Here is a 25,121-nt window from a genome sequence, read left to right on the forward strand (position 1 = left end):
ACCACAGGCACATAGACACAGGCAACAGAGCATGCACAATGTCGGCACTAGTACAGTGTATATCCACCTTTTGCAGCAATGCACGCTGCTATTCTCCCATGGAGACGATCGTAGAGATGCTGGATGTAGTCCTGTGGAACGGCTTGCCATGCCATTTCCACCTGGCGCCTCAGTTGTACCAGCGTTCGTGCTGGACGTGCAGACCGCGTGAGACGACGCTTCATCCAGTCCCAAACATGCTCAATGGGGGACAGATCCGGAGATCTTGCTGGCCAGGGTAGTTGACTTACACCTTCTAGAGCACGTTGGGTGGCACGGTATACATGCGGACGTGCATTGTCCTGTTGGAACAGCAAGTTCCCTTGCCGGTCTAGGAATGGTAGAACGATGGGTTCGATGACGGTTTGGATGTACCGTGCACTATTCAGTGTCCCCTCGACGATCACCAGAGGTGTACGGCCAGTGTAGGAGATCGCTCCCCACACTATGATGCCGGGTATTGGCCCTGTGTGCCTCGGTCGTATGCAGTCCTGATTGTGGCGCTTACCTGCACGGCGCCAAACACGCATACGACCATCATTGGCACCAAGGCAGAAGCGACTCTCATCGCTGAAGACGACACGTCTCCATTCGTCCCTCCATTCACGCCTGTCGCTACACCACTGGAGGCGGGCTGCACGATGTTGGGGCGTGAGCGGAAGACGGCCTAACGGTGTGCGGGACCGTAGCCCAGCTTCATGGAGACGGTTGCGAATGGTCCTCGCCGATACCCCAAGAGCAACAGTGTCCCTAATTTGCTGGGAAGTGGCGGTGCGGTCCCCTACGGCACTGCGTAGGATCCTACGGTCTTGGCGTGCATCCGTGCGTCACTTCGGTCCGGTCCCAGGTCGACGGGCACGTGCACCTTCCGCCGACCACTGGCGACAACATCGATGTACTGTGGAGATCTCACGCCCCACGTGTTGAGCAATTTGGCGGTAGGTCCAACCGGCCTCCCGCATGCCCACTATACGCCCTCGCTCAAAGTCCGTCAACTGCACATACGGTTCACGTCCACGCTGTCGCGGCATGCTACCAGTGTTAAAGACTGCGATGGAGCTCCGTATGCCACGGCAAACTGGCTGACACTGACGGCGGCGGTGCACAAATGCTGCGCAGCTAGCGCCATTCGACGGCCAACACCGCGGTTCCTGGTGTGTCCGCTGTGCCGTGCGTGTGATCATTGCTTGTACAACCCTCTCGCAGTGTCCAGAGAAAGTATGGTGGGTCTGACACACCGGTGTCAATGTGTTCTTTTTTCCATTTCCAGGAGTGTAGAAATCTACCTGTTGCATAAAGCTTAAAAGAGGATAATCGTCAACAAGTTAATGGAGGTTTGTTTGATGCATACTATTAAGACAAAATTTCTTCCACAGCAGAATGGTTAGCGTCGCTGGTCTAGGTGTGAATGATGTGTATCTGATCCAATGTTCCTCCTCAGAATTTTTCATAGGTACAAAGGCAGGGAATGGGATCCTCTCAGCCTTGTGAGGCCAAATAAGGAGCTATTTGCATATAGTCGCTAGGAAATCGCCAGGATTCATCTGTTGGCAATAGTGGTTGGAGGACTGGCGGATCACATGCCCAATGATCATTTACAGCTCTTTGTACTGCCTTGTAGGAAGCAGCTGTCCAGTCAGAACAGGATATGAACTAACTCGTTTGCGGTGTTAAGCCAAACAGTATTTCGACAGGCAACAGCTCAATGCAGATATCGCATGAATGGAAAAAGGGTTTAGAAGAAAATAAGGGCAGACAAACTCTTATCTCATCTTATCATTCTAGACATATTCAATGCAGTGAGCAATTGGTAAACATGTATGACTTCTTGGGCTCATTGTGGAATATACCATAAAACTTAGGCTGAAAATTACCTGATTTCGAAAATGTAATTAATAGGCCTGCACTGCGTTGTTTGAAACAAAACCAAGAAGGACTTTACATATAATGTTCAGTGTCTACGTGCAATGGAACTTACACATGAAGAGTTCCGGAAAATGGCACTGGGTACTATGGTACTAAAAACTCAACGTAGACAAGCCCACGACAAATTATTGTGCTCTGTTACAGATGCAGTCGCTGTTTTCATCCTGGTAGTCACATACCAAGTCGCGTTAAGGAAATGAGGGAGCCTGATAAGTTCATCTTTATTACGTTAGTCCTTTTTTCATTAGAGAAAAAGTGCACACGAAATGTGAGAACTGAGTAAATTCAAACTGACAAAGAACAGGGGCTTCACCGAGTGGGGAACAATAATCCCTATCATCATCACAACAAAGTGCAAAGAAAAAGAAATCATATGTTCAAGAACAACAGGAGTATCGTCTGTTTTATGTCAATTTCCATATGCGTAAACTGGTTCTATTAGTTAACAGTGAGTTTAAATACAAAAAGTTGTTCTGACATGTGAAACATGTACTGAGTGTTATGACTAGCAACCGCCTCGCAGTGAGCACTCAGTAATATCTGGCTAGGTGGGGCATGTGAACGTTCCGCTATGTGTATCTAAAAACGTCAGAATTTCTATGTTTGGGATGCTACACTGGCGTGCAGTGGTGTTGGCTCATCGCTGCCTTGTGCAGTGAACTCGATATAATGGTCTCTCGCCGCTCACAATGTGTTGGAGCTGCTATGTACCATATGGAGGGAGATCAACCTCACTGCTTGCCCTACAAGTGTATACCTGCCTCGCCTGAAATTGTTTTCACCAATTACATCACGATATTGTCGAACTGCTGTTCAACGACGCTGCACCGCTTGTTAACTTCAAGCATGGACACATTTTGTAACACTACCATATCGCCCTGTAACTTCGACTCCCTTACCCTCAAGCCTCCACGAGTTTCGTTAGTGATCTGTATGTGACACCTCAGTGCAAAACATCGAATATAACTGTGGTTCATTAAAAGGGAGCTCAGAGTGATCAGTGCTTTCTCAGTGTTTCGAGTGATGCTCCTTTCAAGAAGTAATCTGTAAAATTTTTCGTGACGTTTTTATACCTTTTTACTTTTCTTTATTTATCCCGTGTGGAGATTTTCATCGAACATGTGATAAATTTATGATGTAGATAGTGATTTTTTTCAAACGATACATTACATTAACAGTTTCAGGAAAGTATCAAAATATTACCGGATTCTTTTTCAGTTTTGATACATTTCGTCTGATAATCAAACTTCTCGTACTTTATGTGATTAATGTTATTTACATCAAACCTATGATTACGTTTTATATCCGACCATTGGGAAATTTATACGGCCTTTCATGTGGGTATGATTATGGTATGTCTATTTCAAAGAGCTAAAGACAGCTTCTTTTTGGTAGGATGTAGTCAAGTTCGCAGTAAAATTTTCTTCATCATTCATAAAAAGTATGATGCCACTGGCGGGGGTCACTTTTTCAAACATCAGCAGCCCAGGACGAGGAGAGAGGCAGGCCCCAAGTGGCGAGCGCTCCAGGCGTGGACATTAGCTGCTTTTAATTGCTTTAGAAACATGGAACGTCTCGACAATTAGATCACCACATAGTTAGTGGGAGGAAGCGTACACGAAGAGCCAAGAATTCGTACAGGGAGACGTGTGAAACTAAAGAACTGCGAAAGAAATCAGCTCCCATAAAAAAGATTCTTTCTGGACAATTAGGACGTTCCTTATAAATAGAATCAGACGAAGCACAAACATGAGACTGACAAGGCCTCACGCAGAGATAGGAGTGTTGTGTGGCTGTTTTCACAGCAACTTAGGACGGCAGAAAAACATCTTAACATTGGGCGAGCAACGCTATGAATAATCTTCACATTGAAATCGTGAGAAAGACGTCAGTTCCTGAGTCACACAGCAGCCCACGCAAGACAGAATTTTCACCCTCCAATGGGGGGCGTGGTCATGAAACGGTGATCATTCATTGGTCGGCACTGGCAATTTAGTCCGACAATGACAATCTCCAGGGTAGAAAACTTCGATGAGTCGTTGAGCTTAGAGATAAATAAGGAGTGAAGAGAGGAGTCGGTTTGAGAGCGCGGAAGCAAGAAACAGGAGGGGGGGGGAGTCCTTTCCATCCATCAACATTCGCCTTCCGACGCCCCGATAACTGTGCTCAGCCTACGGCTTCGAGGCGACCCACCGTCTTGACACAGCGCCTGCCGCCGTCACCGCCAACGACAAACGTCTATGAAGAATGATGAGATGCTTCATTTCCCCATCTTCCCCTTTATAAATGGGTCGTGTCCATGCTCCGTCCAATCGGTCCTGAGATTTGTATTTTTCATGTAAAAGCTACTGAAATAAATGCAGTCATTTCATGTTCTATTCACGTAAACTATCAGTTTCATTTGTTTATCAATCTCTTAATCGCACAACATTTTGATTTTTAATTTCACTTGGTCATTGATGTGTCACTTAATTACTGGCTCCGAACATACTCAGTTTTACGGTCACTTGTCTGAAGAATATTGAAACAAGGGCGTCTATATACGATGGCTAAGGGGGAGGGGGGGAGGGCAGAAGCATGAACGATTTCACCCATACATAACTATAAAGACGGAGGATTCCTGTGGGAACATGGTTTCAACAGAATGGAGCTGCCGCACACGTTGTAATGCAATTGACCTAAACTGCTTACAATTCAAAAATTGCAATTTATTAGACATGTGGCTGACTCTAGACCATATGTCTGTGTAGCTGAGCACTTGCTTTGAGTTCTTAGCCTTGATTAAGATGGCATTTACTACAGTTCTGTGCATAATTTTGTGTAAAACATGGTTTAATTCATTAGAAATTACTTGAAGTTTATCTCTAAAAGAAAATTTCCATCAACGTTACTTAAATACTACAGAAAAACTCATACACCTGTAAAATATTAATAGACTTTCCCGGGGTTAACTTGTTTTTTCGAATTATTTGTGAATTAGCATTGTAGGACCAGACAGTATGTTATAACATAAGTTTTATTTGATTATAGAAAAGACAGTTTCTGTCAATAATATAATTCATTTATGTATTTGTGAAAAAATTTTAATTTTTCAGTAACACCTAATTTGTGTTTTGATATACTTTATTAACATTGCATAAAATTTTCTTCTCATGATGATAGTCATAATCAAAATATGTTTTAAATAGTTTCGTGATGTGTTAAATCCCTAGCTTTTCGAACCTGTTATTAAACTCGGTGCAAATATTACACCTTGTATTGTCTTTATGCACCATACTATATAATCTTCAGCTGTGAGAAAGGAAATGATTGTCATAAAATATCTGAATGGATCGTATTGCACCAGAAGTCCAAATGAAGACTTTGTTCAAAGTCATCAAGTGAGCGAATAGTATTCACCAGTTGTGAGTGAGCTACAGTTCACATTAGTTATGATGTGTACTGTATGAATTGTTTTGATGAAATTATTGGTAGTAATGATACCAGCTGTGGCAAACTGTAAAGTAGTTTCAAGTCAATAAAAACAGTCTAGTATTCAGTATAATGCGTATTTCACCAAAGCCAGTGTTTAAGTACTAGCCTTATGACAGGCAATACGAATTTTTACAGCTGTTCTATTATCCATTTTCCAGTACGAAGCAATAGCTAGACAGGAGAATGCCGAAATATACAACAGTCATTAACTATATAATAAGAGTTTTTGATTTGGACAATTCACTGATATATGATACATTTTTTAAATATCATCTCAAAGTAACGCCGGTTTTCCTGAAGGATGTATCAAGTGGAATCAAGTCATTATAATAATGATCGAATTCACTCAAGTACCAATTAATATAGAACCATCTTATATCGTTGTTTTGAGCGAATCAGCCAATATTGATGATTGTGGCGAATATTCCATTGTACATTGGATGTTGTATCTATTTCGTGACCTTAGGTGCCTTGTGTGAAGTTCCATTCGTCTTTCTGAGATTTCTTGTTAAGCCGGTTTTAGCAAGTGATTCATATGCAGTAGTATGTATACACAGTATATGAAATTGTGGCTGCGTCGACACTTATGTCAGGCTGGCCCGCATTTACAGTGAAGGAGCACTGATTGAACAGTTAGTGTGGTGATGAGAACAGTGCATGTCATGGGGAACTTCCGTTGATAATGTATGTGTATGGTTCAAATGGCTCTGAGCACTATGGGACTCGACTTCTGACGTCATCAGTCCCCTAGAACTTAGAACTACTTAAACCTAACTAACCTAAGGACAACACACACATCCATGCCCGAGGCAGGATTCGAACCTGCGACCGTAGCGGTCTCGTGGTTCCAGACTGTAGCGCCTAGAACCGCATGGCCACTCCGGCCGGCGCATGTGTATGGTTGTAGTAGTGTGGGAATCAAAGCTGTGCAGGACAGAGCAGACCAGATCAGTGCTGAAAGAACGCAAATGCTCTCCTCACATGCCAGCGATCAGAGTATTCGGGCTGCTTGGCAGTATTCAGGTATAGTCGAGTTAGGTATGGGAACGTCAGCACCATCTCTCAACACGGCAGACCACTGTGCAGAGTGGCTAGTCATACATGCCGACCAGTCTCGGTGGACTTATGGTACACGTTCCATTCAGTGTTGCGAAATTCCTTTGTGTCATTTTTGTTACAGATGGATGGCCCTGAGGTGGCTGTCTGACTGTCGTATTTCCCTCGTGCTGTACACAATGCTCTAGTGGGTCCTTGTGACTCCATGATTCAGACTGGATGTGCAGAATGACAGACGACATCTCTTAGAAACTATGTTCTGTAAATAAGTGTTGGAGTTTAGTGTTTTTATCTTTAACTACTTACACATGGAGGAAAATCCTAATAGTTGAACAGAAATTGAAGGAGCTGATAGAGGAATCAAAATACAACAACTTTGTGAAAAGAACTAATGGTCCTGAGCCAGTGAAACTTTGGTAATGTCAGTAACAATAAAGAGGATGTTTTCACACCCTTGTTAAGCTCACTGGAGATAGTGTAATGTTTACTTAACAGTCAGGGAAGATGTTCAAAATGGCTACGACAACATGAAATACAAGCACAACATCTTCGTGACATATGCTGACCGATTCCACCAATTACATCAGTCATTGCCCAGACCTCATTAGGTGCAGCAGTTGTTCTTGCAAGATGTGTGTTCCTTCGTCAAGAACTGGTTTCACGTTCACGAGATTGTAATGTGCCCTAACAAAAATATAAAGATGCTTCCGATGTTCCAATGAGGAGAAGAAAATGCCCATGAAATTGGACTTCCCCTTCCGATCCATCTCCTGTGCTACTTGTCCCTGAGTACGTCATGTATCTGTACTGCACAAAAAAGTTTGCAGTTGCTTTGTCTTGTTGCATCCACATCTGCTGACGCATGTTAAGTGATACATCGTCTAACACTTGCTGACCCTTTGGCTAGTATGTGTGAATTTTTCTTGTTCTTCCTGATATTCCAAAACATACATTGAATCAGGATTACCTCCAAGACCAACAGTTCCTAATCCGAAGTTATATTTAGACTCCACTATCAGTTATTTCAATTTGTTTGCAACGTTTTGAATCACCCTGTAAATCAATTTACACTTACACATGTCTAGGGTGTCTCTCACAAGGGTCGTCAGGCGTTTATTCGTTCGTGTTTCGGCAGATTTTTCATATTTCGGTCTTTGCAAAATGTAGCTGGAATCATCAGAAAAAGCACTGCGCATCATATCTTTCTTGCAACGACCAGCATTGACGGATAGGATCGATTCTGCTTCTCGTTGTATAGAAAATCATTTTAAGTGATCATTTGATAGAGCGGAGCCAAATTAGTCGATTGCTATATTCGTTTTATCGGCATGTATTAACAGGGAGTGTAAAACACGAAGAACACCCAATAATCCAGCAACGACACGATCACCATTTCCCATACTGGCTGCTACCGCCGTGCTGTAGTGCTGCTCAGTCACTGCTAGAGTACTGGCTATTCTTGATCTTTCACGGTCCTTGTTATCATATGCCGATAAAAGACGTGATGAGGAGTCATGGTTTGTGATGACTTCAGCCACACATTGTGAAAGCGCAACTGATAATACCTATCGAAACACTAGAGAAAATGCGTTTGGCGAATACCAGGAGAAACATGTCTCATTTTGATAATAAATAAAAATATGTACATTTCCTTTTCTCGACGTATTGTGTCCATTTACATACGAAACTTATCATGTAAGAGTGATCGTACAAAGATGGGAGCAGTGTTTCGATGTCTGCCATGCCTCTTCTACGAGCAAATTTGCGGACTCTCTGATAGGTGTACATGGATAGCGTATGTTGTGGATCTCCACGAAATTAGTATGTGCGGGGTCGTGAAAGTACACTGTAAGTCAGTTGTTCGTGTAGAACATATAAAACGGTCCTTGCATTAGAGAAAATATACAATTTTTTAATTCACTGCAGTATTTTCGATTAGAGAAGGTGGTAAACTGCTGAATATGAAGTTTTTATTTCTGATACTCGTTACCTGTATATTTAACGCACGTAAATATTTCAAATATCGCCGATTACAATTATATGAATTGCTTATAAAAATTAATTGTTAACGTTCTAGCCTGGTAATTATTTGGGTTTTTCCATAATTCATGTTTTTAAATTTTCGATAATAAGTAAGCTCGTTAACAAAAGCCGTTTTTATTTGGTTATGTGAAAGTTTCGACATTCATATAATGAGGCAAAACACATTGAATCTCACGACCCTCCATTCTGTAATGCAGTTGTTTAAATATGTTGTTAAAACAAAGAAATAAATCTGGTGGAATATAACCGAATATTCAGTCTTTTAAAATCACATTTAGTGTTACTTTTTCTATTTTATTCCTCAGAAAGTCATCCAGTGTATTTTTAATGCTACAGTCAATGTCTCTGGCTAGTAACATACAATTTCTGGGTAAGATGTTTCAGTTATGCATTAATATTCTAAAGCTACAACCATATTTAATTTATATTTTGTAGTGTGTAGTGTGTAGAAACAAGCTGAAAGTGTAGTTTGATTTGCAGTCTGAACATTTTAAGAGTGTTGTAAACCCATAGAATTGCCAGTGATAATGGAAATACTCAATTCGTTACCCTTAAGAAATTAATGTGTTTTTACTTTTCCATTTGATATTCTGAATGCGCCGATTTCCAGACGACTTTCATTTAGGAAATAAAATGGCAAGTACACCACTAAGCACAGGCGATATAGTGGCAGTGTGTCTCTAGGTAGAGATAGAAAATGGAGCAGAACAATCTACGTCATGTACCGAGAGACAGTAAGGTATTATGTATTCTTAAAATTTTATATATTCTTCATAAAAAAGTTTTGTATTCTTAACAAAAAACTTGATGTATTCTTAAAATTTTCAGATTCTCATGTCATCGCAGTTTCTGCTATACTTTCTGTCATCTTCTTTCTTCAAATACTGACCACGTGTTAAAGGACATAGTTAAAGAATAGTTTATTTCTAAATTTATTTCGTTATCTTATCAGTGTTTAAGTCTGTACACAGTGTTCATACCTTTATTCGACACAGCTATGAACGGCGGATTACATATGCGAGGAAGTCTCTGCTGTCTTCTGTGCTGAATATGAAGCATTTAAGTCTGTATACAACTCTACCTGGAATGACTGAGACACACATAAAGCAGTATGGTAGCAGAATAGAACGTGCCAGTTCTTCTCTTGTCTATGATAAATAGTGGGAGATTCACAGAACGCTCTCTTAAACTGGAAAAATCGTATAACAACAAAACTCCTTAATGTTTTCTCATAGAAGAACCAGCGTAATCATAAAATTGTCGATGTGTCTGTCAGTAATTACGTAAAAACACTGCATCCGTCACATTCATGCTCTATCTGAATATATTTGTGACAGATATGAAGAGTTCTTGAAAATAAAGAATATTCAGCATTGTATACTCACATTCGCACATATATATAAATTTTCGATAAGCTTTCTTTTTACATTGTCGATTCCTTGTGTGAATCTGTATTTGTTTTGCGTATTGCTCTGTCCAGCATCAAAAGAACTGCTCCTGGGTGCCCTAGAAATTCTTCCACAAACGTATCCCTTTCTATGAAGGACAGAAGTGCTTGAAAATGAATGTCATCTTAGAACCTAGTGCTCTATCAGAAAATTTATTGCTTTACCTTATGAGAAATTTGTTCATTTTATAAAATAATTCGGCAACAGCTTCATTTGTTTTATGTGAGTAAAGTTCAAATGTTATGTCTTTACTGAATTTTAACCTTGATCAATTTGCTAAGTTTTTATTGGAGTATAAATATTTAATTCTGTGGGTGAAAATTTTTATTTCATAACATTACAAGAGATTTGAAATGCGAGCAATATAATCAAAATCTTAAAGGTAATAATAATATAATAATACAGCAAACTGTTAATGAGGATTTTATAACTTTTTGTGATTTTCATTACAATGAGTGTTTCAAGAGACCATCTCAAAGATAACAGCATATATGAAGGTTTTACCCATTCTGTGTGAACTTTGGCATTGACAGACAAAAATTTATTTCACCTATTTTTTTGTTTTAACTGACTTTGATGAAATGTAACATGTTTCATCAAGAGGTTTTTTGATGTAATGAAAGTTTTATTTCAGTATCGAAATATTTATAAAAATGACAATAAGCATTAAATATTTATAGTCAATAATCAACAAAACTGAGAGTGTTAGCAACAGTAACATGTCCCTTTCGATTTTAGTATAAATGCAGTTTATTTCTAATATTGTTTAAAACTGTATGGCACTGTTAATTATGTTGTTGGATGACAATGCATTTGAGAAAATGATTTTTATCTCCTTTTGCCTGTAGATATCGACCACAATCAGCGAGGCTACTTCACGGTATTTGCTGATGCGTTATATCATCACACATCTGTAGCAATACGTAAGATTATTTTTCACAACAAATCCAATTATTTTGCTTCATACAGGTTAACTCTATTAACATGTCCTGCTCAACAAAACCTCATGCTGTTCATCAGCCTGAGGCAGGATCTAACCCTTCAACACAACCTCAAGGCACATCACACCAGCACCGTGATAACACATCCGGTTACCTTTCTTGACTTTGGGCCATCTGCAGACACACTGTGAGCTGGAGCAGCTACAACCTGGAACACGCACAGCAAGCATACGTTAACTGCCAGCCTGGGAGGCGTTTAGTAATTCTGCAGTGATTTTTTCTCTCATCAAAAGGCTACAAGCTCTCCAATCCCTCCATGTTTCTATTTACGAAGCTTTAGCAATAAGCTGATGTTATTTTCTTTATAACCGAGTAGTCAAATACCAATTGCCGGTGATGTAGGTTTTTGAAAATGATATATTAAGATTTTAGTATCGATTCCCCCCAAAAAAACTTTCGCCAACTATTTCACCCCCTTAGGGATTAAATTTTCAAAAATGGGAAGCAAGTATTTTTTCATTGCTGACCTAGAAACAAATATTAAGTTTCATAGCTCTAGCTGCAAAATTGCATTAATAGTGACATACTTCCAAAAAAACCTTTCCCTGTTGCACTGTCTTAGTGGTGGGATTTCAAAATATCATTCTTACACGATACCTTCAGTACATCAACACTCTCTCCAAATTTCAAGTGTCTGCCCTTAACGGATTGGGTGGGTGCTGATGTGTCATTGACATTACGTTTTATATAAAGAGGTAGTAATATGATTTTAAATTGTCTTTTAACACCATAATTGATTTTTAAAAACATTCATGCATTATTACTTCAACTGAGTCTCTCAAACTCATTTCACATTTCTTTAATTTTTGCTTCATTTATACTTCATTGTTGACTTTACAGTTCTACCATGTAATGCACCGTTGTTGAATGACTGATACAAAACATATTAACAGCCGCACAGGATTAGCCGAGCGGTCAGGGGCGCTGCCATCATGGGCTGTGCGGCTGGTTCCGGCGGAGGTTCCAGTCCTCCCTTGGGCATGATTGTGTGTGTTTGTCCTTAGGACATTTTAGGTTAAGTAGTGTGTAAGCTTAGGGACTGATGACCTTAGCAGTTAAGTCCCATAAGATTTCACACACATTTGAACATATTAGCTTTTTGTCTTATCACATGTCTAAGACAAAAGCGATAGATGAAGATATTCTAATTAGTTATTTTCTCATAAGCTACTTATTCGTATTGCCTTTCTGAAAATATTTTGCGTAGATTGCAGCGTAACATAACTTTGACTCTTCATTGGTGTGTGAGTTGCAGTGTGTAGGTTACAACTGAGTGAGAACAATCCATTCATAACAAAAATCCTAGGGATCATTAAAAAAATTCGTTACCAAAATAACGTACTTCATGGTGTTCGCCACGGCTAATTTTTTCCTCAATATGTCTTATATTAGCAAAGGAGCTTAACTTATTAGAATGAACCAGAAAACAGGCAACATTTTAGATTGATGTTTATTAGTAAATTATTTGGGCAACATGTCTTTGGTATATTACATCACTTGTGTGTATTTCTTCAGGTACGATAAGCAGGGTTATATGGCAGATATACACACAAAATCACTTACTGTTAGGAGCCAACTGCTGGGACGGCTGTTTATCAGTGGTATCGACCCTGTCGCATTCACCTCCAGGTGTCAAGCAGATGTACAAGGGGGTCTTGATTGCAAAGCCCCATTCGCAGGTGCAGATCTGGTTGGTACAGTAACAGCCCCTTTTCGGCACTGTAGCGACAGAGTAACGACAGTCTAAGAAATTATCATAATTCTAGGGCGTTTAAGAAACCAATGAATAGAAATGAGGTAAGCAAAAAGCATATGTGTTTCACGCTAAGGTATTATTACAGCCAACAGACTAGGGAGATAGGCACCGAGTCTACATCTCATCCTGAAGATTTTCTGCTCTTCAAAAGATAAACTGCACACACTATTGCAATAATTACCAAACCTTCGTTAATGTAACAATTACAATAGGCAATAGTGAACTATGTTCATACGCTGATAACGAAATTGACACAGAAAATTTAGCTCTTGTTTCCAAGTTGAAGGGGGATACATTTAATTATAATTACAATGCATTAGCATTCATTATCAATGCCTTCTCACACAGACTTCAAAACCCCGCAGATGGTAGACAAGTGCTGTAGTCTGAGGCAACAATAGGTGTGTGTATTTTGCCGCTATCCTTAGCCCGGGCTCATAGGGAGAAGAGGATTGGGAAGAGAAAAGGCGGCGCGGAGCATATTTCATTTATGCGTAGTTTCAGTCTGTTGCAGATACAAAATAAAACCTTATTTAATATTTTCAGGTGAATGTTATGCTGTACTGTTTCATCTGTTTTTTTTTGCTACCACTGTAGTTTGCAATGTCACTGCATCCATTTTCTTCAGTTATGAAACAGGTAGAAAATCCTATTCCGCTACACAGAGAGTTTTATATGGTTTTATGTCGCTATCCTCATAAAACCTACATGAGCAGCTTCTCATAAGTCCCGATGTTCCATATTTACTACTGCCCCCCTCCCCCCACATACACAAAAGTTTCCTTGCTAAAGAAAACTTCTATTTTTCCTAGCTATAAATAACTAAAAGCTGCTACAATTTAGTATTAGCCACTCAAGAAGTAGCCTCATAATAACTTTTATCTCTCACATTCAGATAGTCATCAAGTCATTACCCAGAATCCTATGTTCTTCATTACCAAGAAATTATCTACATATACTTCATCAAGACTACCTTTAGTACCATTAATATGATTATTAGACTCTGTTGAGACAATTGATGTATCCACATCATCTACTGCATCTTCATTATGCTTCACATAAACATAATTGACACATACTCTTTTCTATGTATGAATATTGACCAAATTTTATGTTATATCTTTCTCTGACTGAACACTCTTCATTACTGGAGAATGCATTTCATTGTACATATGCATCAACAAAAACCTTTGACAGATGCCTTAGCAGCTGCACATAACTTGCATTACTTGTAATATTTCAAGATCAGTGCCCAAACATGAAATTTCTAAGGCAGTACGACGCAATTTTGAAAAAATAAAAATTAAAAATGAAAATAAAAAATCACTTTTTCTAATTACAAATGCTGTTAACTACAAAATTATTAGAAGTCATTAACCCATATGTTGGTACCTGAGTGTTTAGCATATTTTCCCAGAAATTGTAAAGTCTCTGGCTTTCAATTTTTAATGATAAACATTATCAGTTTGTATTTGCTATTTGTTTATGAATGTTAATATTTACAGCAATATAAAATCTGACGCAGAATCCAGATACTAAAAACAAAATAAGTTATTTTTTTCCCTTTCTAGCGACTTAATAGTATTTGAATTGAACAATAAGCATTCGGTATGTGTGTATCGAATTTTCATTTATTTTCATGTGACTAGTAATTGGAAGCAGAGAAGTATTACCTTTCTTAAAAGGTTTACGCATAAATACTTGCAGCTAAAATTTTTAATTATTAAACAAACATACAATTTAAATAAAAATAAGAAAGTTAATGATATTCAAAAACAGTACTGTACAATTACCACACCATTACTGCACATTCATATTTTTTCAGGCCTCCACCCCTGCAATCAGCTGCTGGCGAATATGTCACTAAAGCTCAAATACACATTTAGGGAACAGTTGGAACTCAAAGAAGGCGTTGTGCGATATAAGTAAAAGTTGGTGGGCTTTTTTCTCCATCCGAAAGATGATGTCTGTTCAAGTTTTGCACCAGTCACATAAGAGTGGTGCTAGAAGCGCCACTATGAGGATGCAAATCAGGCTTGATTTAAATACACACTTAATGGTAGCGAGCTTAGTTACCGTTGAGATAAGACATGGTGAGTTGATGTTAGTCAAGAATGTCTTTAAGGGGACAAAGACATCATTATCAACACCTTACCGAGTGTGAAGGGGGTCGCATAATAGGGCTATGAGAAGCTGAATGTTCCATCTCTGATACCGCGGGAAGACTTGGCAGGAAGATAGCCACTGTACATGACTTCTGGCAACGGTGGTCACGAGGATGTACAGTTGCATTAAGAGTGGGCTCCGGACGACCACGTGGGAGTAGCGAGAAGGACGGCCATCATGGTTCTGGCGCATGGTGCAACATCTGCAGCAGCAGACTGAGCAGCAATTGGCACCAAAGTGACACAAGGAGCTGTTACATATCAGTTACATCAAGAACAGCTCCTAGCCGGATGCCCTGACACCAAACCATATGCAATTACAAAATGGTTAAAATGGCTCTGAACACTATGGGACTTAACATCTGAGACCATCAGTCGCCTAGAACTTAGAACTACTTAAACCTAAGTAACCTAAGGACATCATACACATACATGCCCAATGCAGGATTCGAACCTGCGACCTTATCGGCCATGAAGTTCCACACTGTAGCACCTAGAACCGCTCGGCCACTCGGTCCGGCTGGCAATTACGAACTCAGTGGTGTTAAGCGTCCTGTTTGAGCGCAGAATGGAGGTCTGTTGTGTTTTCTGATGAAATCTGGTTCTACCTGTATGCCAGTCGTTTATTTGTTAGGCCAGCTGAGGGTCTGAACACAACGTGTCTGCATGCTGGACACACTGGACCTACACTTGGAGGTATGATTTCATGTGTGATTTTGTATGACAGCAAGAGCATCCCGTGGTTATACCATGCACCATGAATGCAAATTTTTACACCAATCTGTTGACTCGACCTCTTGTGCTGCCATTCATGAACTGTATTCCAAGCGATGTTTTCCAACAGGATAATGCTCACTCACATACTGCTCTTCTAACCCAATATGCTCTACAGAGTGTTGATATGTTGCCTTGGCCTGCTTGGTCACCACATCTGTCTCCAATCGAGCACATATGTGACGTTATCGGAACAAAACTGCAGAGTTAACAACAAACACATTGACCTTGTACGGATCGACCAAGGGACTCATGCATGGAAATACATTACAAAAACTGATATTCGGCACCTGTAGAACACAATGCATGCACGTTGTCAGGCTTGCATTCAATATTCTAGCGGATGTACCGATTGTAATAGTACCAGCATTTCACGTTTGTTATGGCTTATCTCGTATTTACATGAACCTGTGATCTTGCAATGTTAATCACTTAAGCATAGTACCTAGACAAATGTATTCCCGAAACGTTATTACTCTCCATTACTTATATTTTTGCGCAGCGATTTTTTCCATCGGTATCGTTAGTCACATTAGCTGCACTCAGAAGTGTTTTAATCTTCAAAGGCTATTTTCGATTTTGTCCAGTCATTTTTTGAGAATTGGCATGCACTATATAAGCATCATTGCATGCCAGGACGCTGTTACTGTTTCAGTTGGCATCTTTGTACCCTCAAGTTCTTATTCCAGCACACACAGTTTACTTTTAACGTTACAGCCACGTTAATATTCACGATGCAGTCACTGCTATCAGCATTACTGTCTGAAAATTGCAAACCCTTAAATGCAGTCGTTATATAAGCGAAAAATAATGCCTGATATTGGGTGAAGGAAGATATAAATTTAACGACAATGCACTTGCACTGCCAAGTTCATCGTTCGCTTCTCCTTTCATAACACTGCACTCCAAGAAAGCTGAATTGTTTGGTAGGTAAACAGTGTACTGTGAAGGGTATTGGTGGATGGTAAACTATTAAATAATGTAACGCTAATCTGATAGAACTTCAGTATATTACCATTTGGGCGATAAGTAGCAAGTGGAGCTCGTCAGCATAAATCCCTATTTTATAACATTTTTTTCCAGAAAGCGATGAACACTGTATAGAGTACCAAAGAGGACCTCACAGTAACACATTACTGGAACCAATAAAAGGCGATATGCAATGCTGTCCATAATAAAATAAATTCAGGATCTTTGTAGCATATTTAATTTGCACCTGAATAAGGAAGATAATAAGACATATGGCTTGCATTCCCAATTTATGGGAAGAGACCAGCTATATTTGACCACTGAAGCAATAATTATCATTCTTCTTTGTCAGTATATGTCGTTGCTCGTATGTATGGAAAAGTTTTAACTAATTTTGTGTGTATTCCTTGATAAAGTCTTTATTTATATTCACATTAGAGCAAAGTTTGATAATTTCCTTTAACATGCAAGAGGAATTGCGAAGTAGAAATTTTTTTTTTAAAAAAAAAAAGAACATCTGTAACAGTAAATTTCATTGACTCATGTCATCAGAAGCAACAGAAATTCGTTCTCGCATTTTGTATATATTTTACTAAACTTATCCTACTTGGGAAGAAGGAATTGACAGAAAATGTACCATTTATCTTAAGCATCTGATTGAACTCACATACTTCAGATGGTGAAAACTGGAATACATGTGTCAAGAAAGTATTTCTAATCCTTAATCCCATCATGATTGGCTATTATGTTAGTTCACAATTGACTTTTACAAGCATAATCTGAGTAACTTTATCCATGAGCATTATTAATTATTTTAAACAACCCATTATCTGTAATTAAATAATATTACATAAACTACTGGTCTATCTTTAGTAGTTCCTCCTCATCACCAACAGCTTGCACATGGAGATGCTACTATAGCAGAATTCTGTGGCAATATTTTGTAGCTGCAAGTAGATAAAGGTTCTCTTAAGCTACATGACTAATCTGGAAAAGAACATTAAAGACCTAATACTATGTTTTATGCATTATTAAGGTATTTCATGTTATTTTGATACTATATTCAAATACTTTGTAATCCATTTTGATTCTTAGAAGAGTTCCTATATACCTTTCTCAATACTTCTCGTTCTTTTACGAAACTTCTCATATAATTTTTAATATCATCTACATTTATCGATGTTTCTGAACCTTTTAGGTAATTTTCTATATTTTTCTATAGTTTTCGATACTTTTCAAAATGGTCCATAGGAAATACAATTGGTTTAATAGAAATAGTAGTTGTCTTTACAGGAATATACTCCAGTTTTATAGAAATTCAGAAGCAATATCTGACGGATTTCGTGGTATGCCATACGAAAAAGTGGAAGTTTTCTGTGACTTCTGTATAACAAAATTAACAGCAGCATTGTTGTCTTAGGACTAGCTATGCTGGAGCACAATCTAATGCTGACCTAGCATGCCCTCCACTTTTGTAGGTAACATCTAATACTAAGTGAGTAGGGTATTCACAGTTGTAGATCAATGCAGCTGTCTTGTAACATCAATAAATGGTATTCAACCAATATTATAGACTGACATAAAAACACTGGGATATCTTTCAAGTTCTGATTCCATTTAGGCGATAAGTGAAATTATGATATTTGGCAGTTATATACATATATAACAATATATATATATATATATATATATATATATATATATATATATATATATATATATATAAGGGCTTTTCCACATGAAGTTACAGAAATCGACCAAGAATGATTGAAAAGAAACAAGCAGTTATAAATGTTGTTTCAAAGAATGATTATTATTGTTTTAAATGGTCAATTATAACCAGTTTGAATCCAGAAAATGAGAAAATTAGCCACATGAGTCATTATCTTTCTTATTCAGATGCATGAAGCTTTGCAAACATATCCTTTCCTTGCATATGGAGAATGCGAAAATATATGAGAGAAACAACTAAACGAATCACTTTAAGCATTGAGCACAATTCTACAGTTATAGCAGAAAAAAAGAAAGAACATGAAGGTAAAGCAATTAAAATTATACCGTTTTATGTCTCAGAACATTATAATTGAGAGGAATATATGAACCAGTTAATGCTGCTGGTGAAAGAGACAGAAATTTATCAATTCTAATACAATAAAGAAAGCTTTTGAGGTCAGCATGTAGTAACATTACTACTTACAATGATTAATTGAAGTATGTGAGCACTATTTATGGTATTTTCATTCTACATATAGGTTAGGTGCACATTTAGTTGATTGTTCACAATTCAAGCCAGTCAGGAGTTTCATACATAATGCAGGAAAACTATACATAAAATTCTGCAACTGTAACATGCAATTAAAGCCAATTTTTGTCATCTATGGAGATATCAACGGCTTACTAAGACCATATGTTTGTGACTCAAAACATATAATACTGCTTTCTACATGCACTGATGAATGTTCAGAGATTTAGTTGCGTCAAGGTGCTGACATTATGGAATTTTTTGACAGAAAGCTGTATCTGTCCGCGAAGTGCATAAAAATTACTTGATATTTAAAAAAACAAATGAATATCAGCTTGAAAGAGAAGTGTTTCGAATAGCAGATTTTCCCACATATGCAAGGAATGCTTTGGGAAGACTAATGTTAAACACAGAGATTATTACCATTTTACTGGCAGGTTAAGAGGACCTGAACGAGCTAACAGTAATTTAAATTATAGACCTTATTTTACATTGCCCACAGCATTTCATAATCAGACGAGTTATGGCACTTATTTTATAATTATGAATTAATGTGTACTATTAGAGGAGACAGAGCATAATAAAACTGTGAAAATAAATCCTGGTCATGGATCTGTGATGGCTTTGAACCTGGAGAAAGATAAAACATTTATTAAATCTGTAACAGTGGAATATTTCGGTAGTATATTCCTTTAATTTTTTGGTATTCTCTCTAGAAAATCGTGAATCATATTTAATCCCTGATGAGGTGAAAATAGCAGGACATGATCTTGCAAACAGTGGACAGTTTAATATGATTAATAAGACTGCCATCACCCCATGTAAGTTTGTAGTCAAGGAATCCATTTCATTGTATGAACAGCTGCCATTAATTGAAGCCCTCAAAAGCTTGCTGGCTGATGAAACAACTATGAAAGAATATAAATATCGAAGAGTGTGCATAAAGTGGTGTTTATCTGAAGTCAATACATTGGGAGATTACCTCGACTCTTATATCATGAAAACTGGTGCCGTGTTATTGGCTCATGACTTTGAGAATTTCTCCACGTTCTGTCTCAAAAATTATGAACTGAATCCAAGCCATTAGGCGACATCACGTGATATACCGTGACTCTTTGCTAAAGTCTACAAATGTAAAACTGCAATGTATTACAGAACAATGATAGTTGTTAAGTTTAGCGCCAGAGTTGGTAGTATACTGTTCACACAGACATGCTATTCGGGATAGTCATTTTGTGGCTGATTATATCAAAAGTAACGTCAGTCTCATATTATATAATTCATTGTTACTATTTTTTACCGGTGGCCAATGATATAACTCCTACCACTTCGTAATTCTGCATGACTGATGTAATGAGCATACCTCATGATACAGACGTAGGTTACATTTTAGAAGGAAATGTGAATATCCAGAAAATATTCGTGGACTACACATTTATCTACTAATATGACTAGAGAAAATGGTCCCAACTCCCAGTGTTAAAAAGCCTGGATCTACAAGAAATCTCATATTCATATTATACAATAAATATTTATGTGCTCCACTACATAACTTGAAAGCAGTGTTTGAAAAATAATCTTATTCTACGCAGAACTCATTGGGCGCTATCATTATGTCGAGAAAACTGAATAAACCACATATCGATATTAATGCTGAGACGTTTATGAGGGCAGGAAACGAATTCAAAGAGGATATTTTCAGACTTATAAAAACACATTGGAAAGTAGAATAGAGCTGTTGCCATAACTGCAACACAGGATATCAAGCGCAGTCACCCATTTATGAAAAATTTGTTACCTTTTGGTTTCCTTAGCTGTAGGAATGACTGTATTAGATATTCCTTGTTGATTCGAATTTTGGAGTACTTAGTTAAGAAATTTGGAAAATGCTAAAATGTATCCCAGTAACACAGGTAGCCTAATATGACTATAGCACGTAACTATGTCAAATTATACGGTATTGTTAAAAGTGATGAGAGTAAGAGGTTCGACACTTCGTGTTACTCTGATAACAATATTTTTAAAATCCGGTGTGTTAATAGAGAGAAAGCAGGTCTGATGAAAGATGAATTCTCAGGGGACATTATGACAGAATTCATAGGACTGAGAGAAAATATGTACTCCACCGATACTGAAACAAAATGAGTAATTCGGAGAGCGAAAGCTGCAAAACACCCGTCAAATAAAGTACTTAATCTTAGATGATTATGTGTATTACCTGATGACAAATCGTCTGTTTAGAATATAATTCGATCCAAATAACAAACAGTTTCCACTATAGAACAATGAAGATCGACGCTGTCAGTAGAAGATGATGAATGTCTCATACTGGATAGTAAAGTGTAGGCTGTAGTGTGGTGTCATTTAGAGCTCAGTTGGACCTACTAAACGAACAAAGTCTATATAGTTCCTCAAGGAAGAAATCGCTGAAATCTTCTACGCCACGATAGACTCATGGAATAATCAAAATCCCCACGATTCCATAACCGTAGAAATCTTCTAAATTGCGATGACCCGCGGACTTATCTGTCTGGAAATTTTGCATTGTGACGCTCAAAACAAGTCAGTAAGTCTGCTTCTCATGACCTGGAAACAGAGCTCCTTCCTCTTTGTCGCTTAATCCAAGGTCTTGACTCTTTCTAGTCTCATAAGTATGTCCCCTTCATGTCTCGCCTAATTTCCCCGCTCAACTCTGTCATTGCCTCAGTACGTACTTAGCCATATTTGATATTTGCTTCCCATCCTGTGTCACTCGGTTGTAGTGCTGTGCAACATATTACAGATTTATGTAACTCTTAGAAAATTGGCCAGCATTAATAAAACAACTCAACCAAAGTTGTAACCTAAAGCGCACTTTGAAACGATGACTTTAAATGATACTGGACATCATGTAGAGGGTGAACAGAGATAGTCTGGAAAGCTTGTTATGACGTTTCAGCGTAGGTTATGCTGAAAATGAACTCTTAAGAAACTAAACTTTGCCCCGCGTCTGTGTTACTTTGCACTGAGGGTAACCAATCAGGCCCTTACGAGCGGAAATTCTTCGTTTGGTTTCCTAAAACCGAACAAGAGAGTGATACAAAAACATGGTATTGGGCAGTAGTAAGAATCAAATCTGAGCCAAAGGCTGAGCAATCTCCTGGGGCATTATCTACACTATGAGAATAAGTAACACTAATTGTACCTGGTGGACCGCTTGAAGCTACGCATGCAATGGCCTGGTTGGCTAAATTCAACGGTAATTGACTGGGAAACGGCGCAACACATCGAATCTTTTTCTTAAGAATTGTTTCTCAGTACACCCTATACTGCAACACCCTTACAAGCTTTCCAGACTGTTTCTTGCCACTCTGTATTTAATACAGCTAACACTCATACAGGGTGACAATTATTAAACTACATGAACGAAAACTTAAATTAGTTACAAACTACGGCGTGCGCACACTTTATTCAAAATGTAAACGTTCTAAACATTCATGGTGGTGTCTGTTTGTACTATATCGTGTCTCCCTACCACTTTCGCGCAACGACGCTCTGAGCGTGTTTTTTTAGGGAATTAACTAGTTTGAACCTGGGACCTGTTGCTGGTAAGGAGACGCCAGACCACACATGACATGTAGAATTCAGAAGAGTTCAGTGAGACTATCGATGATATAACCAAATACTAAATGATCTCAGCGTCAGCTCTACTGCACTCCCTGTAAAAGAATCTTAATACTAACTAAATTTAGTGGAAAGGGTTCAAGGCTTTCCTATTTTTAGTTAGCTGGTAAAATAACGTCGAAAAAGCAGTTAAGTTTACCATTGGAAATTTTATTCTACTCACAAAACATCATTTATAAATTGCACTATTGATAAAAGGAAATGTTTTAATACAGGATGGTAAAAAACAACTGCATTCAACAAAAATGTGAACGAATATTCCCTGAATGGGTTTCCAAGTTCTACAATCGATCGAAGGATGACCTATGCCATATCACATCTATATTATAGGTTTAAATTAAGTTTCACAAAAGAGAAAACTATCAAAATGGTCTACAGTGACCCTCAATTATCTTTAATTACTTATCTAACTTGTCGTAAATTACAGTGGCTGATGTGGCTTCTCAATAACTAAAAATAGAAAAATCATCGCGTTTCAGATCTTTACTTCAAGTGGCAAATGTGAACACCATGAGTTTTAATTAACGATCGACACTAGTATTACGCAAAAAGGGGTGTAACAGATGAGACTTCTGCAGTTCTGAGTGAAGCCTTATGCGCTCAAAAATGCGGCATCGCGTGCGTTCATTACCTTGTCGGTGTTTAAGCGGCGTCAGGGCGGCAGCGGCCGGCGCAGCAGCCATCCAGCTCGCCGTCTCGGAACCAACTCTCTCTTAACTTCTCCTTACTACAATTAACCGAAGTTAGTTTAAAAAAACTATCTGGCTATGTTTTCATCTGACCAATCAGGGTCTCAATGTTAACCTTAAGCTCCGCCTACAAAAATTCTGCCTGTCCAATGAGAAACGTTATACTTTTCGTGGTGGGGCAATGTTTTTTAAAGTTTGCAACGTAACAGAGACGCTAAAAAGTCTCACGCTAAAACCTGCAGCTGGTGTGGTCCTTTTAGAGTTATCGTGAGATCTATACTGTTCTTCTGGAGGGCTCTATCTTTTAACATGGGCTGGAGGATTGTCCTAATGTAACAGACACGAGAAAAAGTCTCACGCTAAAACTTGCGGGTGGTAGTGGCCCTTTTTGTGTTATCGTAAGATCTATACTGCTTTTCTGGAGGGCTCTAGCTTTTAACATGGGCTGGGGGTTGTCCTTGACGTACCTGAGACGCGAAAAAGCCTCACACTAAAGCGTGCGGGTTGTGTAGTCGTACAGGTAGGCAGGGGGCGTGGGTGTCCACTCCGTCCGTTATCGTAGGGCCTTCTAGATTAACACGGTTCTGCTCTCGGCTTCTGTCCTCGTTTCTCCCCTCAGAACTGCGTCTGCCTCACGGTGGGAAGGTACGACATGCATTTAGGCATTCTTGTGTTAGTCTGTGGTATTCCATTTGCTCACTCGTTACTCATATTACTTTGGTTAATTTAATGTCACGATTTATTCCGAGCTATGTGACATACTACTGGATTTGCTTATCATGTCAGGGATTTCATGGAAGGTGTTGGATTTGCCTGACACCTTACAACGTCACTACAGATCCATTAAGAGTCGGGTGTGCAGCCGCAAGAAATCTCCTTCTTCTTCTAATATTTCGGCTGTATAACGTTCAGCCATCTTCAGAGTGAGCCACAAGACTGCCGCTCCAGTGTTCTCTTCGTCCCTTTATACTGTTGTACTGCGCGACTGCGCATGCGGCCACAGATACAGCCTGTATTTAACTTATGTTATCATGAATTATTACATTTGATTATATTATTTAACTAAAGACACTGATGTCACCTATCCTGCAATGCAACAAGACAGTTGAGTATGAAACTGACAGCCAGTTAAACGCTGTGTGCTCTGACACTATTCGAACCTGACTGGGTGCCGTGCCTGGAGCGTGGGTGATAATAAGGGACGATACGTCTTTGTGAAGCATCGCAAGATATGGGATTTGCTGGATGCTGTGCATCCTGCAACGTTTAGGAACACTGGGACTTTGATCACGATGCCACAAAACAGATGACTGACACAGACCACTAGTTTTTAGCCAGTACAATCCACAACTGTGGGGCGACTTCGAAATAGCTGTGTTTCGGAGCTATCCATGACTACCCTCTCAGCTTAACAAATACTGCCAAAGCACCAAAAGGGAACGCAGCGAAAGGCCAAAGTTGGTCACACGGCGTAAGTGGCCCTCAGTAATTACCCATTAGTGTTCATTCAGTAACTTTTTTATGCTGTACATGTAGAAAAGATCTGCCTGATATGTTTTGTAAGGAAATACAGCCACAATATATCATCAACTACGCATGATCTATATGTGATCTAATGTGATCTATATGTACCATGATGTTTTGAATTATATGGCCGACAGGAAATTGACAAATAGGTCTGTCCCAAACTATAAGTCGGACAATTATCCAATTTCATCGCCACTGGTTGAGAAATACGTCATATTGTGATACAATTCGTTTATTTTCTAACTGGTCTTTCCCATCCCTGTCGATAGAATCTCTCTGACTTTTATGGTGCAAAAATACGGAGCTGTTACTGGGCTAAATAAACTGAAGTCACAAAAGTCATGGTATA

At 38.8% G+C, this 25,121-nt stretch overlaps 1 protein-coding gene across 1 annotated transcript in view; it reads right to left on the reverse strand.

Moving 5' to 3' along the window:
• LOC126336950 (uncharacterized) overlaps positions 1–25,121 on the reverse strand; it is a 188,335-nt gene that overhangs the window by 50,889 nt on the left and 112,325 nt on the right. The window contains exon 6 of the mRNA XM_050001186.1: positions 12,551–12,706. Coding sequence (XP_049857143.1) covers positions 12,551–12,706 — 156 coding nt within the window. The remainder of the gene's footprint in view (positions 1–12,550; positions 12,707–25,121) is intronic.

The sequence above is a fragment of the Schistocerca gregaria genome, chromosome 1 (assembly GCF_023897955.1).
Source record: "Schistocerca gregaria isolate iqSchGreg1 chromosome 1, iqSchGreg1.2, whole genome shotgun sequence".
NCBI classification, from domain to species: domain Eukaryota; kingdom Metazoa; phylum Arthropoda; class Insecta; order Orthoptera; family Acrididae; genus Schistocerca; species Schistocerca gregaria.